Here is a 22,055-nt window from a genome sequence, read left to right as displayed (position 1 = left end):
TTTTATATGATTATTGTAATGAATATTTTAAATATCCTGTTCTTTTCCAACAGTCATGTGCTCATGCAAAGAAGAAAATTGTGTTTTACACCTATGGGGACAGAAAGAAACAAGCCAATGCTGCGTATTTGATCGGCTCTTATGCTGTAAGTTTATCTTTGTTTGCAAGACTTGCACTTTTAAACACAACCTGTATTTTTCCCGTGGTTTAACATGTGCATGCAGTAAATTTAAAATGACTTTATATGTATAAATATATAAGTTGTTATTTTATATATAAAATGTTATTTTGAATATTTAAAATGGGTTTCAATGATTTTACCCCTTGTGCATCAATTAAAAAAGGTTACTCATATGTTCAAAGTGGACAAAAATGTTAATGTCATAAAAAATGTGCATATATTAAGGTGGGCGATTAATCAAAATTGACATTCTGAATTTATAATCGATCAAAAGTTTTTCCAGGTCAATTTTTTCAATTACTTTCCCTACTGTTAGTGGAGTCAAGTGACCCCGCTCTGTTAAGACTAATTTATACTACTTATATTAATCTGATATTATACTACTGGCAAGCGCTCGCATATGGTCCAGCGCAGCCTTGGCATACCCGCACATCTCTCAAAAAATATAATAATAATTATTATTATTATTATTATTACTATTTGCTTAAATCCATACAAGAAAAAACATCCTCTGGTTCGTATTTAGATGTGTAGTCACTCTTGTTTGTGTTTTTGTAGGTAATGCATCTACAGAAAACCCCAGAAGAAGCATACAGCCTTCTGGTCTCTCAAAATGCACCATATCTTCCTTTTAGGTAATTAAAATGCATCTCCTTCATTATTCAAGACCATGCATGAAATCATCAAAATTGCATTTAGATTTAGGAGAAAACTAAATAAATAAACTGCTTATTCTGTGGTGAATGTGTAGATTTATGAATTTTTCATTATTTTCGACAGAGATGCATCGTTTGGGGCTTGCATGTACAATCTGAATATTCTGGACTGTTTGCGGGCCGTTCACAAGGTAACCCTGAATCTGTCTGGAGATCATTGTTATATAAAGACAGCTTGCTTTTAAAGCAGCTTCACACTAATATACAGGACAATAGTGTAATTGATGCAGACGGCATTAGAGAGGATGCAATAAAGGGGATGTATTATGCACCTTTTTACAAGATATAAAATAAGTCTCTGATGTGTGTGTGTGTGTGTGTGTGTGTGTGTGTGTGTGTGTGTGTGTGTGTGTGTGTGTGTGTGTGAAGTTTCAGCTCAAATATAGCAGCTCAAACTCTAATGGCTAAAAGACAGACGGCTGCTTCTCACTCAGGGCTGCTGTTTATGCTAATGAGGGAGGGATGGGCACTAGTGGGCGGGGCTTTCCCCCTCTGATGACATGTACAAAGGAAGAATGTCAATCAGTGTTTCCTTTCTCAAGTCTGATTATGAAAAAATACAAATTAATTCATGTTGACCATTAGAGGCTGGAGATATTTGCACACTGCTGATGCAACTGGGTTTAAACCCCTTATAACAATGATTTTTAATAGGTCTCCTTTAATATTCTGTTGTAATGATTTAATCTGTAAGTGTCTTTTTTTTTAAATTTTTTTTAGGCTCTGCAGTTTGGCTGGTTGGATTTCACACAGTTTAATGTGGAGGAATATGAACATTATGAAGTGAGTGTCTGCTGATATTGTAGAGAAAATTAAAATAATCAGATCTCACATTGACAGACCTGATGTGTGTTTTTAACGTTGTTCCCAGAGAGCAGAAAATGGAGATTTCAACTGGATCCTTCCAGGGAAGTTTCTGGCTTTCAGCAGTCCTCATCCCAAGAGCAAAATTGAGAATGGTGCGCATGACGTTTTGTCTTTTAGACCAGTTTGGTGGTGTTTCAAACACTTTTAAAATGCAGTAAATTCTGTTTTAAACGTGACAAATCCCAATAATTCAGTGACAATTGCTCAATTTAAAGACATGACCCAGCCCCTATATAGAAATCTGGCATGCAATTTGTTTAAAATACGATAGGGAACATTTAATTCTGTTACTAATTGTTGTGAAGATTGGTTAATTAAAAAAAAAAAAAAAAAAAAGACTCTATTTGATAGTTTACAGCCGGGGTCACCAATCCTGGTCCTGGAGGGCTGGTGTCCCTGCAGGATTTAGCTCCAACTTACCTCAACACACCTGCCTGGATGTTTCAAGTATACCTAGTAAGACCTTGATTAGCTTGTTCAGGTGTGTTTGATTAGGGTTGGAGCTAAAATCTGCAGGACACCGGCCCTCCAGGAACAAGTTTGGTGACCACTGGTTTACAGGGTGTTCACGGGGTCTTAAAGTATTAAAAGTTGATAAATCAATCATGAGAAAATTAAGGCCCTAAAAAGGTATTAAAAGTCTTAATCACATTTTTAGAAGGTCTTCAATTTTGTTCAAGCGTTGTCTAAAGTGTTTGAGTCTAAAAAAGCATAAATATATTTATTTTCCTCCTAATATTATCAGCGGGGTACTTGATCCACGCATTTGGTTTGTTATAGGGTGCGTCCGGTTAAACTCCTCCAACCAGGTAATGTCACGTAATTTGTGAAGGTGATGTGACGTGCTCCACATGTAGCGAAGCCATCGATCGAAACAGACGGCAAAATGGGGAAAAAAGCAAGAAAGACTAGTTTAAAGAGTGGCTGAAGCCTGTGCCTGAAAACAACCGCGTTATTTCTTCTTTTAAGCTTTGTTTTTTTTTCAGAGCTTATCTGAGTTCTGTTGCATGGTTGTGATCCATTCATTTATTTAACTACAACTGTTTATTAAGTTAAAGGTTTGATACTGATTAGAACTTAAAGTGGCGAGGGGGTCCTAAAATATTCTGAGAAGTTCTTTAAAAAGGCATTGAAGTTACCTTTAGGATTCCTGCATGCACCCTGGTTTAATAATTTTATCTATTTCTCAGTGAATATAGATAATAATGTGTGCTGCATTTTAACAAAAGAGTTTTATTAAACCGGTATATTCATTAAAATGAGAGTTTAGTCACCAAACATCTTTAGCAATAGAAAGATGGTGCATTTAGATTAAAATAAGTTGTATTGTAAGTGGTCCCCATCTTTTTTATCACTGCGGGCAAGTTTTATTTATGGGGAAAATTTAAAAGCACTGCAGTGTTTGGGTTTTCTGTGTTTGTTTGAGATGTAAATGCCATAAAAAGAATGAAGCTGAGTCAGTTCGTGACTCGTTGTGGCATTCTGAAAAGTAAACAATTGTTTTTTTCAACTAGGTGCACTGTCACTCCCAAAATGTGCATGCAAGATGCGTACCTCCATCGTAAATAACGAACTTGAGCTTGCAAAACACGTGATCTCTTAACAGCCCCCTAAAAGGCCGCCATCATTTAGCAAATGGGTTGCGGATCCATTATTTGGCAGTTCGTGGGTCCTTCACTGGGCCTTTTCCCCTTAGCAAAGAAAGTTTCCAACAATGTCTCCTTATTCATTTTGCTGCTTGTGGGTTACATTTTTGCGCTCAAGTGACCCATATGTAAAAGAGAGAATACCGTAATTTTTTTCAAAATAAAAGACCGTTTAGGCTCAGATACTTAATAAAGCAGAAATAATGAATGATTTATTGTGCGGCCTGGTACCAATCGATTCATGGAGCAGTATCGGTCCACAGCTTGGTGGTTAGGGACCAGTAAATCACAATTTTTTTAATATATGTAATTAGCTAGGCAATGTGTCTGAATGGTAATGAACTTAACTGATAAAAGACCACCATTCTCCTACAACTCTCCCAACCAAAATGCTTGCTGCACACAAACAGGTTGGCTGTATCGGCCCTGACAACGTCACATGAAAAAAAAAGCCATGCAACAAACCCTGTGGATCATGGAAACAAATCGTGTCTTGTGCCATCTCACAGCTTGGCAGGTCTGTCCATCTTAGTCTGTCGTCGGGAAGCACATGCAGTCATAAGTATGCCCAAACGGAATCTGCGCGCGCAGAATTCCGCAGATTTTCCAGAGATTTTCCGCAGAATTCCACAGATCTCTGCAGATTTTTAACCCATTAATAATTCTGTTTATTTGCTTGTGTAAATATTACTTTATTCAGTTTTTATTCAGTAATTTATTACTATTTTTAATTTAATATATTAAGGTTTTAGTTATGATACTCCGCTGGATACTCCCAAAATAATTCTGCAGAAATCCGCAGATTTTTACCAAAATTCTCAGCAGAAATAGCAAAAAACGTCTGCAGATTCCGTCTGGCCCTGGTCATGAATGAATAAAAAGCAGCATCTTCTTATAGGATAAGGAAACCCTGCTATGAATAATAATGAGAAACCGATGCGTCATCGCTCCACTAGCAAATTCGTGCTACGTCACTGATTTTGATCCCCCTCCAATAGTGATTTTAAACCCAGAAGATGAAATTAGCCTACAAAAGCTCAATTATCCAGCTTTCCCCACAATTAAAGCTGACAGCTGCTAACTCTGTCTTAACTAATGCTCAACACTCACAAATCTGTTAACATCTCAAAAAAAGTACTCGAGTGTCTTAAACCTTTATGCTGCGTTCACACCAGACACGGAACGTGCATCAAGCATGAGTGATTTACATGTTAACTCAATACAAACGCGCGAATAGACATCCTGCGGTGCGATACGCGCGAATGACGAGAATAGCGCTAATGGCGCGGTGCGCGAATGGCGTGGCGCGAATTGAGCTTTTTGCGAGATTGTTGCGCGAATAGCTCGAGTTCGAAGATCTGAACTTCAGCAGACATTCGCGCCGCGTTAACCAATCAGAAGCTTGCTCTTATGGGGGCGTGATTGTGACGTATTGCCTGTTGTCGGTGTCCCAGGGGAAATCCCCCAGCAGACACCGACAAGACGTTCATCAAACTCTGCTTGGCTCAGTCAGAAGCACCACTGAAAGCCTCCGTCATCCAGGTTCTGTTTCTGGAGGAGTCGATGAGCTTAAAGAGCTGGATGCACCTCTGAAAGAATGTAGTGGACTCAGACACGGCCCTAAACGTATCGACGCTGTTTATCATCCTTCATGAAGCACATAAACACTGTCATTTTCTTCATAAAATCCATGTTAGCTCTTTAGCTATGAAGCTACAGTCACTGGGCAGACAGAAGCCCTGCCCATCACGTGTTCTGAAGTGAATTTGATGCGCGAATGAAGCGAGTAACCTCAAATGTTCACGCGGCTATTTAAGCGCAAATAGCGCGATTTATCCGCGCGTTCTGCGTCTGATGTGAACACAGCATCAATGTTTTTTTTTCCCAATATAATATTTTGGGTGTAGTAATGTTTAGACTGTGATCGTCAGTTTTGTTGTTAGATTAGTTCATCAGTTTTGTCTTTGCCACTAAATAATCTGATGTATCCGCACATATATTACTGTTAAGCATCCTGTAGAAAACATTCATATAAAAGGGGGTCTGTGAGAGGTGAACTCGACTCTGTACATGCATTTATTATTAATTTATATTTATTCCCCATCAGGATACCCTCTCCACGCTCCTGAAGCGTATTTCCCATACTTCAGGAAGCACAACGTCACCACCATCATCCGGCTGAATAAGAAAATGTACGACTCCAAGCGGTTCACAGACGTGGGCTTCAAACACCACGACCTGTTCTTTGTGGACGGAAGTACACCGAACGACAGCATCGTCAGCCGCTTCCTGCACATCTGCGAGAATGCAGACGGAGTCATTGCCGTCCACTGTAAAGGTCTGTGCACTTCTGCCTGATATGCATGCATTACGGCCCGTTCATACCAAGCACGATTACAAGAAATATATGTGCGTTCACATGGGGGCGGATTTAGTGTTTGGTGCCCTAAGCAATGGGGTATATGCCGAGCTAGTGTTTTTTCCCATACTGATAAACTTCCGGTGACCTGTTATTGTAAACTTTTTTTCCATTTTTATGCGGTTCCTTTTACAGCAGGGGTGTCAAACTCCATTCCTGGAGGGCCGAAGCCCTGCACAGTTTAGTTCCAACCCTGCTCCAACACACTTACCTGTAGGTTTCAAACAAGCCTGAAGGACTCTATTAGTTTGATCAGGTGTGTTTAATTAGGGTTGGAACTAAACTGTGCAGGGCTGCGGCCCTCCAGAAATTGAGTTTGACACCCCTGTTTTACAGCATGGATGTTGTAAAGCACAGGTGTCAAACTCAGTTCCAAAAGGGCCGCAGCTCTGCACAGTTTAGTTCCAACCTTAATTAAACACACCTGATCAAACTAATTGAGTCCTTCAGGCTTGTTTGAAACCTACAGGTAAGTGTGTTGGAGCAGGGTTGGAACTAAACTGTGCAGGGATTCAGCCCTCCAGGAATTGAGTTTGACACCCCTGTTGTAATGTCATTAAAATACATTCAGTTAAATAATCTTTAGCATTCATTTAGTTGCTGAAGCGTAAAACGACAAAGCCGTTTGCTCACACACGCCTGTCAGAATCGGCAGGATAGCGCAAAAGCTTCATTGAATACACTGGGCTAAAATAAATGCTCATATTATAATGACACGGCGGGGGAAAAGTGTAATTTAATGCAGTGCTTCTTGTACAATTTGAGACCCACTTTATATCAGATATCACTCAGCCAGTGGAGATCTCAAGCGAACAAGCGGACGCGTCGAGTATAAACAAGGCTTTAGCATGCATTGGCATTTACCCTATTCCAGCTATGTGGCCAAACGTTTTATTTTTATTTTTAATTTATTTTTTATTTTTGCTCTCTTTAGATAATTTAATCTTCTTTTCTATATTTTTATCTTTATGCAACCTCTACATTTGAAATTATTTGTTTTCTCGAAATAAGTTCACAGCTAAAAATAAACGTTTCATTTTTAAAACTAAATCTTCATCTGGTTTTACTGCTGGACTGCTCCATGGTTGGGGACACATTTGCACAGTTGTAATAATTACTGTTAAATTTGATTTGTTAGACCCTCAACATACACAAAATATTATAGAAAACAATGTTACATACAATTTTTAGATTTTCTAGGTATTTATTGGGGGTCCTACGCAGTATATTGGTATAATTTGTCCCTGTCCAAACAGATGAACGATAATCCTTATTTTTAGATTCTGCTGTTAACTGTGCATAATATTGACGCCCTCTTATGGATTATTTACGTAATGTCACTTAGTGTGAACACCACAGCGATTTTAAAGGTCCCATGAAATTTAAATAAAGGTTTTTTTTAGATGTTAGTATCAGTATTGTAAGTTTTTAGGATATATAAGTTAGTGTACACCAAAACAATGACAATTTACATTTAGAAGATTTAAAACTGATATAAACATGTAATGCCTGTAGTTTGTCACTTCTGCCTTAATGGATCAACGTTTTTACTTGCGTCACCTCATACTTTAGATTCTCATCTTGACCAATCAAATGCTCTCTAGTGTCTGACATGCCCCGCCCCCTTCAAGATGCCTATTATTCGATGCGTTTGAGCTCAACAATTCTCACAGGCAGAGCTGTGATTAAAACAACACTATTGGCGGTTTCTTAAACGGGTGGAGCTATATTGTCCCGCCATATCTTCACGTTTCGGTTGATCACGTCAAACATCGAATAAAAATGCACATTTCTAAGCACTTCATGGGACCTTTTAAAGACACAAAATTAAGTCACGTATTGTGAACAGCACAGCAATCTGCTGATGTTTAAACTCATGTAGTGTGAACTAGGCTTAAAGGCTGATTTACACTTCTGCATCAAGCGCGCACGTATGCTACGGCGCAGCCTACGCGTTGATGCATAGCCCTATGCTGTTGGCGTCGCTGATGTGCACCTATCAAAAAAATGTAACTACACGTCGCAACGATGCGTAGCGCAAGCTCTGTGATTGGTCGGCTTGGTATCGCTGACGAGTCAGGGTGGGACCGAGAGCCGCGCGAGCCCGATGGAGCGATTGTTTACAAGTGTGGAGTCCCATGAAGGAGCTCCTGATGGAAAGTTTTTTTTTTTTTTTTTTTTTTTTGTGTTTACCTCATAGTTAAAGTTGTTGCACGTCCGCAACTACCTACCTCAAAATGAGCGAGTTTGAGCCACTTGTACATTCATAAAGCGTTCAGAAAGAACAAAACACAGGTGAAGAAACTCGACACAGAGGAACATGTACACCTCACTGCCAACTAGCGTTTCGGATGTGTTAATGCAGACCGACAGAGACAGCGCGCAGAAGTATAAATGCACAGCTACAAGCATTGCATGCGCTGTGGGTTACGCCTGTTTCACACCGCAAGCGTCAGCGGCGCGTGAGCAGAGCGTGAGCAGCGCGTGTGTTTTCGGCGTCCATGTTAACAGATTAGAGTTTTCATACCGCACGCAGCAGCAGCGCGTTAGAGCAAGGCGTGAGCGTCTCCGAAGCAGCAGTGCAGCAATAGTTTCGGCGCTGGGTCTATTTTTGACGCGCTGCTCACGCTCAATTAAAGTGACAGTGCATTGATAATGACCAAAACACATTGAATGACAGTAAAAAGTAGCAATTTTACCCAATAAATGCGTTAATAATGTCAAATGGTTTATATATAGTCATTCAAATGAACTTAAAACGGCAACAAACATTTATTTAGGCCCGAACTACAAAACCAAATGTAAAACAATTTTAGTATCAGTTTTGCTTAAGTTTCACACTAGTGTTGCAGGAGAGGGGAAATAGAATATTTACGGGATTTGTAGTTCATAGCGCAGTGTATTGTGGGTAGTGTAGTTCGACACGCATGCTGGATTATGTGAGCTCACTGTGTTCTGTGCAGCTGAGCAGAGCAAGAAAGTTTTAATCGGCTTTGTTTTATGTTCACTCGAATTATTCCTGTTTGCACTGTGAATCTGACAACACGAAAATAAGTAAAAGAATGGCATGCATTAATTACTTTTGTCCGTCTCATCATCTGCACGAGCACGAATTAACGAGCTGTTATTCTGCCGCTGGACATCACTGAAGCGGAGAAAGTAACACTACTTTGATCATGTATAAATATCATTATAACTATATTGTATAAATATGATTATAACTAGGTCTACAGCTACCTGATAATCAAAAAACAAATGACACGATATCACAGGCGATTGTCTTCTGACTGTAGACACTTCTCATATAAGTTAGCTTGAGAAGCATACAGTACTATTTGATCTATAAAATTTGTAAAAATAAACATTTGCAGGTTAAAGACACAGCATAGGAGGGGCCTTGGTGCAGATGAAAAGTCTAAAAAATGTATTTGTATATAGAGAGACATGGGTAACTAGATAGAATAGACAAAGATAGGTTGATCTCTGCAGCAGCTGCCGAAGAGCTGCGCGCTGCAGACGCAGCTGGTGTGAAAGGCAAACGCCTGCGTGCTGCTACTGCTCGACATACGCGCTGCTCACGCTCTGCTCACGCGCCTATAATGGGCCTGTGTGTTTCAGCTGGCCTGGGCCGAACGGGAACACTGATTGGCTGTTACCTGATGAAACACTTCAGACTGACGGCAGCTGAAGCCATCGCGTGGATCAGGATCTGCAGACCCGGATCAGTCATTGGACCCCAACAGAACTTTGTTGATGAGTGAGTGAGTTTTAAACACCTATTTTAGACCTAACATGCCCTTATTAAGATGTAAAGTAAGTCTCTGCTGTATTTTAGAGTGTGTGTGTTTCAGTTTGAGCTGAAAATAGCACACAAATAATGTTTTCTACCTCTCTGAAACTGACCCTCTTAGGCTTTCATCCTCATTTTGGTGACAGTCACTTTAAATTTAAATGAGATTGTGCTCTCTTCAGCAGCAGATTCAAAAACAGCCCAAGCGTTATCAGTTTGAGTCAGGTCTGCGTGTTCTTAGTATGTGCTTCATGCTTCTGTTAGTCTATGGAGACTTCTGTCACTGAGCTTCATCTAAAACTCCATCTATAATCTTTTTAGTCTATGCTGACATTATCTTCAGCAGCTCAAACACTCTAATGGCTAATGGACAGACGGCTGCTTCTCACTCAGGGCTGCTGTTTATGCTAATGAGGGAGAGATGGGCACTTGTGGGCGGGGGTTTCCCCCTCTGATGACACCTACAAAGGGAGAATGTCAATCAAAGAGTTTCATTCAGCAAGTCTGATTATAACAAACACAATTAATTGAAGCTGGTTATATTCACACACTGCTGATATATGCACAACTTTTTTTTTTTTTTGCATAGCAGTTCCTCTTTAAGCAGTGTTTTAACTTTCAGTAATCCTAATTAATTAAATGAATCGCGTCTCTTAATGTGGCAGAATGCAGTCCAGTCTGTGGGCAGAGGGTGAACTGTATCGGCAGAAGATCAATGAGCAGGAAAACGGCTCCGCTAAAACGGCAGTGGCTGGAATCCTGTCTGGGGTGGAAGATATCTCTATTAATGGAACCAACAAGAGCACATCACAGAGGAAAACAGCCAGTCAGAATGTGAGTATCTACACTAACACTGTGTCCATAACAGCATTAAGCTTTATTTAAAGGGGTCATGAACTCAGAAACCCAGATTCCCTTGTTCTTTTGACATATAAGAGCTGTAAAATTCATGTGAGTTTCAGAAATCAAATCTCTGTGGTTACTCTAAAATGATCTTATATTGAAGGCCATCAGACCAAACTATAAGTTCTGCAATGTTCAATTCTATGATGTAATAGTGGATAAGCTCCGCCTCCACAAAAGATCCACACCCACTTCTGCACTGCCAGTTTAACCTTGTTAATATGCAAAACTGTAAGCCAATCAAAGCAGTTGGGTGTTTGCTTATGCATCTATTGAATTGAATTGGCCACACATATATTAATTAAATACCAATAATATTGAATAGCATTCAATAGAAAATATGTATTTTAAAAGATTTGTGAGGAGTTTACTCGTATGCTGAGCACTGTATATGAATAATAAAAAAAACTAACCTACTTGTTTACCAGTTTTGCTTGTTCAGCACACTAAATAATATATTTTTTGCATGTCTATACTCTTGTATTTGTTAATGTGAATGTGTTTTAATTGTTCAGCACACTGAAGAAGAAGAAGAGGACTGTGCTGGACTCACACAAGGTGACAAACTGCGAGCTCTGAAGAGCAAAAGGCAGTCAAGAGCATCTACAGGTTCAATATCGTAAGTACATCTCCATTATATCACTTTTCTGTCCATCCATTTACGTGTAGCCTGACGGTACGTGTCCACTGGCGCAGGAGAATCCACATTCATTTTATTTATATAGTGCATTTAACTGCAAGTTGAATTGCCCAAAGTGCTTCACATAACATAGTAATGTAAAATGTTCAAATGACACGGACAACCAATGACCAAGTACAAACATTAAATTAAAAACAATCCACAGCAAGCGTTTAAGAGTGCTTCAAATGCTAAACTGAACAAATTTGTCTTCAACTATGACCTAAAGTCCCGTAAAGTTGAATCAATACCTGTAAACTACTCATCTTCAGTGCATAGTTTATCAAGTCTGTGTGTTTATGATGTATATCATAAATAAATATGGGTTTGCATACATGATTTATTGGGCTTTGGTGACCTTTGTTTGGCGCTCTATTGCTACAAATTAATAACGAACGCATTTACACTAGGTCTGCACAATATTGGAAAAATTAAGCGTTGCAGTGTTTAGTTATTCTGCGAATTTTTTTTTTTTTTTTTCTCCAATTTTGATGACTATGACTGCATATATAGATAACTTGAATGTCGCTATTTTGAAAGAATTTATCATTTTAGATCAATTGGGATGATTCTGTAGGGATGTGCATCTGCATAGAATCTAATAAACAAATAAACCATAGATAAATGTTAGGGATGTAACGGTATTGTAAATACCGTCATACCGCAATATTAAATTTTTTCGATATTACCGAAGTCGCATGACTCGGTAAAACTATAGGTCTTCTCAGAAAATTTGCTCAGGCGAATGAAGCGAACGGGAGGTAGCTGAAACTTCATTTCCCATCAGCCCCGGCGTGGCCATAATCCTTTGCGGTCTGTTGTCGCTACAGATCCAGTAATGCGGAAATGGAGTGTGCTGCTAGTAGCGGAGATGAAAAAAAGATGGAAATGATCGAACCTAAAGCGGGTGTTGTCGCCGCGCGTGTTCTGATCAGCTGTGTTGTGGCGCGCGTGTTGTAAAGCGCCGAGGGGGGGTTGAGCGCGCATACTCAAGAGAGGTGTTGTCGCGCGCCTACTGAAGGGCTGGACTGGACGGAGGTTGTGTCGCGTCGCGGGGGCACTTTTGATCGTTTTGGAAGGGCATTTTCTATCCAAGACTAAAAAGGGCATGTGCACTGCACAGGTTGAGCCCTATGTGTGCACGTGCCTGCAAGTTGGGGAATACGACTAATAACAGTCATGGGGACTGCAGAAACACAGCACACTGTTCAGATTGATGCAGACATTGACTTGTACCGCAAAGAGACCTCTATCTCACTCATGGTTTGTCTTCTCAAGTGGGGGAAAGACAATGCACAACGTTACCCACTGCTGTCAACATGGGCCAAGTCATATCTCTGTCCCAGAATCCTCAGTCCCAAATGAGAGGGTTTTTTCTGTTGCAGGGGACATTGTAAATACCCAGAGATACCAGCTTTTACCAGATTATAGTTATATGATAATTTTCCTTTAAACCCATCTCTATCTAAGTGAGTGATTAAATGTTAAATGTGATGAGTTTTCAACAATACTAAATTGAAACTTTATTTTTTTACATGGTTTAATAATTTTTTGTTATTAAAATTGAAGTTCCTGTTTCAAAGCTTACAGATAGATGGCTAATTTGTATGTCATTGACACTTTTGGCACTTTTTTGGAGTATTTTCAAAAGTTTTTTTTTTCCTGTAAATGATTCAATAAATACCGTACCGTGACATTCATACCGAGGTATTACCGTACCGTGAAATTCTGATACCGTTACATCCCTAATAAATGCACTAAAGAAAACATACAATTGAAACCGTGTTTTCTGCATTAACAGTATTCAGGTACAGTAGTTGAATAAAAGTTCATTAAATTAATCATTATTAAAGTTACCAGTGCTACACAGGCCTTAAACACATGCAATGTATGTATTATAATTTAGACTCTGCATTGCAAAATCTTGCTATGTGCTATTGCAAATGATCACGTTGTGAAATTGATGCTGAAACCATATTTTGTGCAGCCTTTGAAATCTGAATTAAATGTAATTTGTATAACAGTTTAATCCTGTCCAGTGTGACAAATAAGGGTGTCACATCGAAATCGATCGAAATTTATGGTCAATTTCGATTATCGAATCCCCCGATGTCACGTCAGCTTGGCTTGCTAAGCGGGAAAAAGGTTGTTGAAGTGCTTGTTGAACTGCAGACGCAGGAGATCTGTCGACAGAACTTAAACCCTCTCCTCTTTCAATGCCGGTGTGGAAGTATTTTGGATTTCTAGTGAAAAAAAAACACAGTTTGCAAGCTCTGCTATGAACATATTAGGGTTGGGCTGATAGACAACACCGGCATCGTGATCCTCCGCCCTGCCCCCGTTGCAAATCCGCTCGTGAAAAGTACACACTCAGGCCCTGTTTACACTAATAGTTCTTAGTTTTTAAATGGCATGTTATAACGACAGCGATCCGCATCCACAGTGGCGTTTTGCATTACTGATCAGCCCTCCTTCCTCACTACCCCTGAAAATGCACATCACGTGACCACACACACATTCACACACAGCGGTCGAGACAGCGGGTCCAGGCAGTCAGTGGGTCAGTAGACGGCTTAAATTTTTACTTCCACACTTATACTTGGGGTACTTTCACACCTGCGTTATTTAGTTGGATTGAATGGCACTAGAGTTCGTTTTCCCTTTTGGATCGGTTCGTTTGGGCAGGTGAGAATGCAGCAATCGTACTCGAGTGCGCACCAAAAGCGGACCAAATAAGCGCACCGAGACCTGCTTGAAGAGGTGGTCTTGGTACGCTTTCAAACAAACCCTGGAGCGGTTCAAATTGTGGTGAGAATATGATCCGTACTAAAACAGGTCCAACCGCAAAAAGTACTGCGCCTTTTGGATTAATCCATCTGCCGTAGGCCGATGCGCTGTGCATTATGGGATATGGAGGAAAATATTTGTTGACAGCGCTTTACCAACAGAGAGAGAGAGAGAGAGAGGTAAAAACATTACCTGATGGATCGTTGGTAATATTTCCGCAAGATGAGCATGTCGCAGTTTAGCTAAATTAATTCACGAACTCCTGAATTGACGAGCGATGCATTAAAACTTTGTTTTAATACCGCCGCGGCTGCACTTCATTCTCATAATCTATAGTTTGTCTAGAGCAGGGATACAATCAGTCAGCGCAGTCGTCCCTCTATAGTAAAAACCACAATGTGTCTGCCGGTTTTGTTTACTTGCGGGAGTTTATTGGCATTTTCCCGCACATGAATTCTGACCAATCAATAAGCAGTTTAGGAAATATATTCAACAACATCTGGCCAATGAGAGATGTGGATTTTATCAGATGACTGCATTTTGGTTCGTTTCAACTGCGTCATTTTCACACCACACTGCTGGCTTTGGTCTGAACCAAAGAAAATGCAACAATGTATCTTTTTACAATGTAAAACACCCATACACTCTTGCATTCACACCCACACATACACTGCGGCCAATTTAACTTATCCAATTCACCTATACCGCATGTTTGGACTGTGGGGGAACCAGAGCACCCGAAGGAAACCCACACCAACATGGGGAGAACATGCAAACTCCACACAGAAACTGCACTGACCCAGCTGGGACTCTAACCAGGGATCTTCTTGCTGTGAGGTGAAAGTGCTACCCATTGCACTACTGTGTCACCTGTTATCATGATAATGGTATATGCAATTTATATGCTTCATGTATCGCAGACATATGTGATAAGTTAGATTTATGCATTGGTTTTCTCAATTTGAACATTCAGATGGGGCCTTGATATCTTTATCCCTGCCTCCTCAGTAGTTGCTGTTCTGCTATTGGCTGGAGCGGCTCACAGGTGAACCCAGAGCTGAAAATAAACACTAATAGCGGGAAAATGTCAACAGCCAATCAGAGTCAGAATGCCTGCGCAGGTTTTCACTCATTCATAGCGTTTTAAAGACTGAGGGTGCTTTCACATCTGTAGTTCGCTTCATTTGGTCTGGACCAAGCGCAATAAATGATACATTGTTGCATCTTCTGCCGTCTTTGGGTCGTTTTCACACCACACTGCTGGCTTTGGTCCGAACCAGTTGACACGAACCAAAATGCAGTCATCTGACAAAATCCACATCTCTCATTGGCCAGATGTTGTTGAACATATTTCCTAAACTGCTTATTGATTGGTCAGAATTCACGTGCGGGAAGATGCCAGTGAACTCCCGCAGGTAAACAAAACCTTTTACTCTGGAGGGACGACTGCGCTGGCTGATTGTATCCCAGCTTTAGACAAACTATACATTACGAAAATGAAGCGCGGCCGCGGCTGGAAAACAGTGTTTAATGCATCGCTCGTCACTTCAGGAGGAGGCGTGAATTAATTTAGCTAAACTGTAACTTGGTCATCTTGCGGAAATATTACCAACGATCCATCAGGTAATGTTTTCCCCTCTCTCTCTCTCTTTGTTGGTAAAGCATGTCTACAAATATTTTCCTCCATATCCCATAATGCACAGCGCATCGGCCTACGGCAGCTGATTTGGTCCAAAAGGCGCAGTACTTTTTGCGGTTGGACCTGTTTTAGTACGGATCATATTCTCACCACAAATGAACCGCTCCAGGGTTCGTTTGAAAGCGTACCAAGACCTCCTCTCCAAGCAGGTCTCGGTACGCTTCTTTGGTCCGCTTTTGGTGCGCACTCGAGTACGATTGCTGCATTCTCACCTGCCCAAACCAACCGCACCAAAAGGGGAAACGAACTCTAGTGCGATTCAATCGAACTAAATAAGGCAGGTGTGAAAGCACCCTAAATGTATGCACCTTGACACAGTTTTATTTTGTCTGAATTAGAATTCATTTAGTTCTGAAGGATATACATTTACCCGTTTATTTTAATAGCATTAAATAAATTAATGATATAAAAACATAGCTAATAAAAATAGCATTTTTCTAGAGAAATGTTATGTCGGAAGAAATATCCACATTGCAATACTCAACAACACTATCACATATTTATTTCAGTGTCGTGTAGCCCTAACCTCTACATAAATTCTAAACTATAAGTCAAACTAGATCGTGTTAAACAGGTTTACGAGTATTAATAACCCTTTTGAGGTTTTTGCTCATAAATTTTCACTCATATGTTCATTATAAATCAGAGTCTGTAATGTGTTTGCCAGTGGACTTGTGCCGTAGGGAGAGAGTAGTGTGTTAGAGGTTTATGGAGTCTATTCACCTCTGGATCATCTGCATATGATGTGGTTTTCTCATGATGGATGTTGATCTTTGTGTGTGCATGTATGTACATGTAGACTAACTGCATGCGTCACTTTAGAGTTAAAGGGGACAGTTCACCCAAAAATGAAACTTCTTATATTGTTACTCGCCTTGTTCCAAACCTGTAAGACCAACATTCAGTTTTAGAACTGAAATTAGGATCTTTTTGATGGCAGGCAAGCGCTCTCTGATTAGTGCTGTGGTGACAAATAGTTTAAGAAATCGATTCTGCATCAATTCAGGATTTTCAAATTGCATAATGGTGCTTCATGCTAGTTCTTAACAGCAGATGGAGACGCATCAGTTTACTGTAAATTATACATTTGTGTCAAATTAAGAAAAATGGATGTAAAATGCTTTAAATGTACCCGCAGTTCAAAAATCATTTTGTGTACAAACATTTTTGTAGCTTTGTAAAAGTATAATTGAACCACTGATAAATGGTGATGACACTTGATTTGTTTTTTAATATCCTGATGGTCCCTTTCTAGGCTTTGAGCATTTCTATTGTCTGTGTACGGCCAGAGAGCTCTCGCATTTCACCCAAAATATCTTCATGTATGCTCTTTGATGGGTGTGAAATTACATCACTGTGCATAATTAAAGTTGCCATGAAATATGAAAATAAGAGCTGCAAATTTTACAAAGCAGTTCTTGATATAAATGATCTGTGCACTTCATTTTTTGTAAATTTAATTTGCCCTCGTAATCTTTCATCAAATACTTTAACCTTCCCTCCCACTTGAAATAACTTCTCTGCTCTTCTGATCGCATGGAATTCCTATAGGGCGGGGCTCTCTGTCCGCTGTGGGCAGGGCTTTCAGTCCTCTATAGGGCAGAGCTATCTGTCCTTTTATAGGGCGTGGTTTTCAGTCCTCTATAGGGAGGGGCCATCTCTCCCTTATCAGTAATTTATCAGGTGGACCTATCTGTCCTTTATAGGGCGGGACTTTCAGTCCTCCATAGGGCGGGGCTAGCTCTCCTTTATCAGTCCTTTATCAGGCGGACCTATCTGTCCTTTATAGGGCGGGACTTTCGGTCCTCCATAGGGCAGGGCTAGCTCTCCTTTATCGGGCGGACCTATCTGTCCTTTATAGGGCGGGACTTTCGGTCCTCCATAGGGCAGGGCTAGCTCTCCTTTATCGGGCGGACCTATCTGTCCTTTATAGGGCGGGGCTTTCAGTCCTCCATAGGGCGGGGCTAGCTCTCCTTTATCAGGCGGACCTATCTGTCCTTTATAGGGTGGGGCTTTCAGTCCTCCATAGGGCGGGGCTAGCTCTTCTTTATCAGGCGGACCTATCTGTCCTTTATAGGGCGGGGCTTTCAGTCCTCCATAGGGCGGGGCTAGCTCTCCTTTATCAGGCGGACCTATCTGTCCTTTATAGGGCAGGGCTTTCAGTCCTCCATAGGGTGGGGCTAACTCTCCTTTATCAGGCGGACCTATCTGTCCTTTATAGGGCGGGGCTTTCAGTCCTCTATAGGGCGGGGCTAGCTCTCCTTTATCAGTCCTTTATCAGGCGGACCTATCTGTCCTTTATAGGGTGGGGCTTTCAGTTCTCCATAGGGCGGGGCTAGCTCTCCTTTATCAGTCCTTTATCAGGCGGACCTATCTGTCCTTTATAGGGTGGGGCTTTCAGTCCTCTATAGGGCGGGGCTAGCTCTCCTTTATCAGTCCTTTATCAGGCGGACCTATCTGTCCTTTATAGGGTGGGGCTTTCAGTTCTCCATAGGGCGGGGCTAGCTCTCCTTTATCAGTCTGCTATCTGCTATAGGTGCTATCTATTCTTTATGGGGGCTTTGTCCTCTATGGGGTGGGGCTATTTGTCCTTTGATCAGTCAATCAGTTTTTTTTAGCAATTCCCAATTTACAATACTCCAATCATTTACCAATCTTAACTCTTACAGTAGCTTCTGTTTCATGTCAACTTTAATGACAGAATTTTTTGTTTTTTGGGTGAGCTATTCCTTTAAAACCATCAGTCTTCCTATTCCAAAAGTCCAAAAGCCTTTTATGACTCGGCAGGCGAGTGCTAGTAAAGTGCTGCAGTGTTCTGGGCTCGCTGTGGCCCGGCTGTTGTGTGCTGTTCTAATGGTAGCAGAATGACGCTCAGGTAAGTCCTGTGACTCCATCGGCCAGCATCATGAATGTGTGGCTGCCGCAGGGCTCCATTTCATCACATGCATTTATTTTCAGAGCATGATCATGTAATCCAGATTACACAATGTAAATAGAGTCCAAAAGTCAAATACTTGTAATCAGAGTAAACTACTTTTTAGAATACTTGTAATTAGTTACTTTTTATGGATTACATATTATTTACACAATGGCATTTGTTGTTTACAATTTTTTTTTCTGTTTTTTTATTTTTATTTATTTTTTTATTCATAATAAACCCGCTGCTTGTATACCTACATACTTCTCTTTTAGATTTTTAGTCAGTGGGTTGAATCTGGCACATATTCTCTTACAGAAATTTAGATTTTGTGTTGCAGTAATTTTTCGTGTTTTTTTTTTTTTGTAATGTTGCTGATTTTTAAATGTCCTTAATGTGTAGTAAACATGTTTTATTGAAGAAAAAAAAAACAGTGAGGTGTACTATTGTGAAGTATTAACTGTCCATCATTGCACTTAAAACAGAAGCTGTTGAGGCTCTTGTTAATGATAAACAGTGATGATTTTTTTTAATTTCTGTCAGTCAAGCACAAAAGTAATCTGAGTGTAATTTATTAGTAGTCAGATTACATCACCATGAATGCTTAATCTAAGAGATTATATTACTGACCCAAAAATAGTTGTTGTGTAATTGGTAACTGATTACAGTTTAAAAGTAATCTAAATTTAATCCAAAAGGAGCCAGATTACATTACTGCGAATGCGTAATATTTAAGAGATTAAACTACTAACCCAAAATTGTTGTCATGTAATCAGTAACTGGGTACAGTTCAATAGTAATCTAAAAGTAATCCAAAAGTAGTCAGATTACATCACTATGAATGTGTAATCTAAGGGTTTATAATACTGACCAAAAATTGTCATGTATCGCTAATTGATTATAGTTCAAAAGTAATCTAAATGTAATCCAAAAGTAGCCGGATTACATTACCATAAATTTGTAAGAGATTGTTACTGACCAAAAAAATTGTCATGTAATCTGTAGTCAGTAAAAGTAATATAAATGTAATCAGATTACATTACCATTAATGTGTACTCTAAGAGATTAAATTACTGACTACACATTTTGACATGAATTGTAATCCGTTACTGATTTAAATCCGAATATTCCACCCAGCTCTGTTTGTTTTTTACTCATTCTGCTTCCGGTTTTACTAAATTTCAACATTTATACAACCCAAGTTTACCAGCATGTTGTTTTTTTGCATGTTTATTTGAACTGCACAATATTGGAAAATCTAAAGTTGCATTATTTTGTTCTGTCATTTATATTTATTATTATTATTATTATTATTATTATTATTTTAAATGTGTTATTATTTTATATAATATATTATTGCAATTTATGAATACAATTTCACCTGTTTTGGAAACAATTGATCATTTACGATTGATTGGGATGATTCAGTAGAGGAGTGAATCTACATAAAATATAATAAACAATCTACAAGCATGGATACATGCCATCAAAAAAATTTCAATAAACTGTTTTATCATTTTCTGAGTCTAACAGTATTAAGGCACAGTAATGAAATATTAATTAATGGTTATTAAAGTTACAAATGTTTTAAAATCATTAGACAGTCACAGGCCTCAAAATCACATGTAAAATGTTTAAATATAATACAGATTTGATGTTGCATTTTATGTGACGTGACTATTGCGAGTGATATCGATGTTTAAACTATATATGAGAATTTATGGGCTCACAATAAAAGTCACAAATGTGTGCATTTATGAAGCAGTGAGTTTATCCAGCCAGATGCATGTCTTTGCATGCCTTTTCTCATCATGTTTTATTTCCTTTTGATTTATTAAACACGCATAATTTTCATATTAGATGTTCTAACCGAAGCATTTCATCAAGTCTTTGCTTTGCACGATGTTGTTTGTGCTTTTATTGTCATGCATGAAGTGTGTGTGAACTGTTTTTGTAACACACCTGTGGCCATTGTTGATTTGTCTTTTGCACTGCTGACTGGATCTGATCTCAGATTTATTATATATATATATATATATATATATATATATATATATATATATATATATATATATATATATATATATATATATATATATATATTTATTTGATTTGACTTCAAATTGGACAACATCTGCATCAATTTTTATTTTTAGGATTAAGACGAGACACTACTGATGAATAGGGGCAAGATAGAAGTTGTTGCATCTAATGCAAAACAAAATGTGTTCTGAAAAGCTGTAAACATGCAAATGATCATATATTAAAATAATGACAATAAATATTTAGATCTAAATGACTTTGCATACATTTTCTAAATGTTTGTATTTCTGAACACTTGATAAAGTCAGGTTCAAAATTCTTGTTCTATTTTGTTGACATATTAAAGTGAATTAAATTTTTAATTTTTCCTCAAGTTTTATTGGTTGCTCAATAATTCAAAATAGTCCACCAATAGTAAGAAAACAAATAGTTCCACCGGAAAAGGTGGTTTGCTATCTCCAGGTTGGAGGAAAGTCCTGGTGGAAGAGTTCAAGTGTCTTGGGGTTTTGTTCAAGAGTGAGGGAAGGATGGATCGTGAGATTGACAGGCGGATCAGCGCAGCAGTAATGCGGTCTGTACTGGTCTGTTATGGTAAAGGAGCTGAGCCGAAAGGCAAAGCTCTCCATTTATCGGTCAATCTACGTTCCTACTCTCACCTGTGGTCATGAGCTTTGGATCATGACTGAAAGGACAAGATCTCGGATACAAGCAGCCGAAATGAGTTTCCTTCGCAGGGTGGCAGGGTGCACTCTTATGGATAGGGTGAGGAGCTCTGACACCCGGGAGGAGCTTGGAGTAGAGCTGCTGCTCCTCCACATCCAGAGAAGTCCGCTGAGGTGTCTCGGGCATCTGTTTCGGATGCCTCCTGGATGCCTACCTAGGGAGGTGTTCCAGGCATTTCCCACCGGGAGGAGGCCTCGGGGAAGACCCCAGACACGCTGGAGTGACTATGTCTCTCGGCTGGCCTGGGAATGCCTCGGGATCCCCCCGGAGGAGCTGGAGGTAGTGTCTGGGGAGAGGGAAGTCTGGGGTTCTCTCTTAAGACTGCTGCCCCCACGACCCGGCCCCGGAATAGCGGTTTAAAAAGGATGAATAAATGAATATCTGTGTGAATGATGTATACGAATTAACTTAATTTAGAATATAAATGGGAGTAAACTAAAGTTTGGCACATTTTAATTAAGATATAGAGGTGAACTGTAACATTTGGTCTGCATAATCAGAATATAGATGGGAATAAAAGTGTAACGTTTCACTTCTGCATGTGCTATTAAAACCTACAGATGCAGATGAAGCATATTTTCAGAACGTTGCTTAACAGAGACGAGATTTTTTTCCAACACATTTTAGCCATAGTTTTAATAACTATTTTCTAATAACTAATTTTATCTTTTGTAATTTCACTTA

General features: G+C 39.5%; 1 protein-coding gene across 26 annotated transcripts in view; it reads left to right on the top strand.

Moving 5' to 3' along the window:
* Nucleotides 1–22,055, top strand: part of cdc14b (cell division cycle 14B) — a 45,044-nt gene that overhangs the window by 2,427 nt on the left and 20,562 nt on the right. For 16 of the 26 annotated variants that reach the window (XR_015496909.1, XR_015496910.1, XR_015496911.1 and 13 more), the window contains exons 4-12: nt 54–146; nt 741–817; nt 963–1,029; nt 1,619–1,681; nt 1,770–1,857; nt 5,519–5,749; nt 9,449–9,587; nt 10,286–10,454; nt 11,039–11,142. Coding sequence is in view for 9 of the 26 variants with exons in the window: in NM_200179.2 (NP_956473.2) it covers nt 54–146; nt 741–817; nt 963–1,029; nt 1,619–1,681; nt 1,770–1,857; nt 5,519–5,749; nt 9,449–9,587; nt 10,286–10,454; nt 11,039–11,142 (1,031 nt within the window). In the remaining 17 variants the exon portion in view is untranslated. Of the gene's footprint in view, nt 1–53; nt 147–740; nt 818–962; nt 1,030–1,618; nt 1,682–1,769; nt 1,858–5,518; nt 5,971–6,317; nt 7,723–8,728; nt 8,861–9,346; nt 9,588–10,285; nt 10,455–11,038; nt 11,143–18,475; nt 18,734–22,055 lie in introns of those variants that run through there. The other 10 variants (XR_015496917.1, XR_015496918.1, XR_015496919.1 and 7 more) reach the window with 4 other exon arrangements.

This window comes from Danio rerio, chromosome 8 (genome assembly GCF_052040795.2).
Source record: "Danio rerio strain M-AB ecotype USA chromosome 8, GRCz13ab, whole genome shotgun sequence".
Lineage (NCBI taxonomy): Eukaryota > Metazoa > Chordata > Actinopteri > Cypriniformes > Danionidae > Danio > Danio rerio.
The sequence above is the reverse complement of the archived record's forward strand: the minus strand, read 5'-3'. Positions and strand labels throughout refer to the sequence as shown.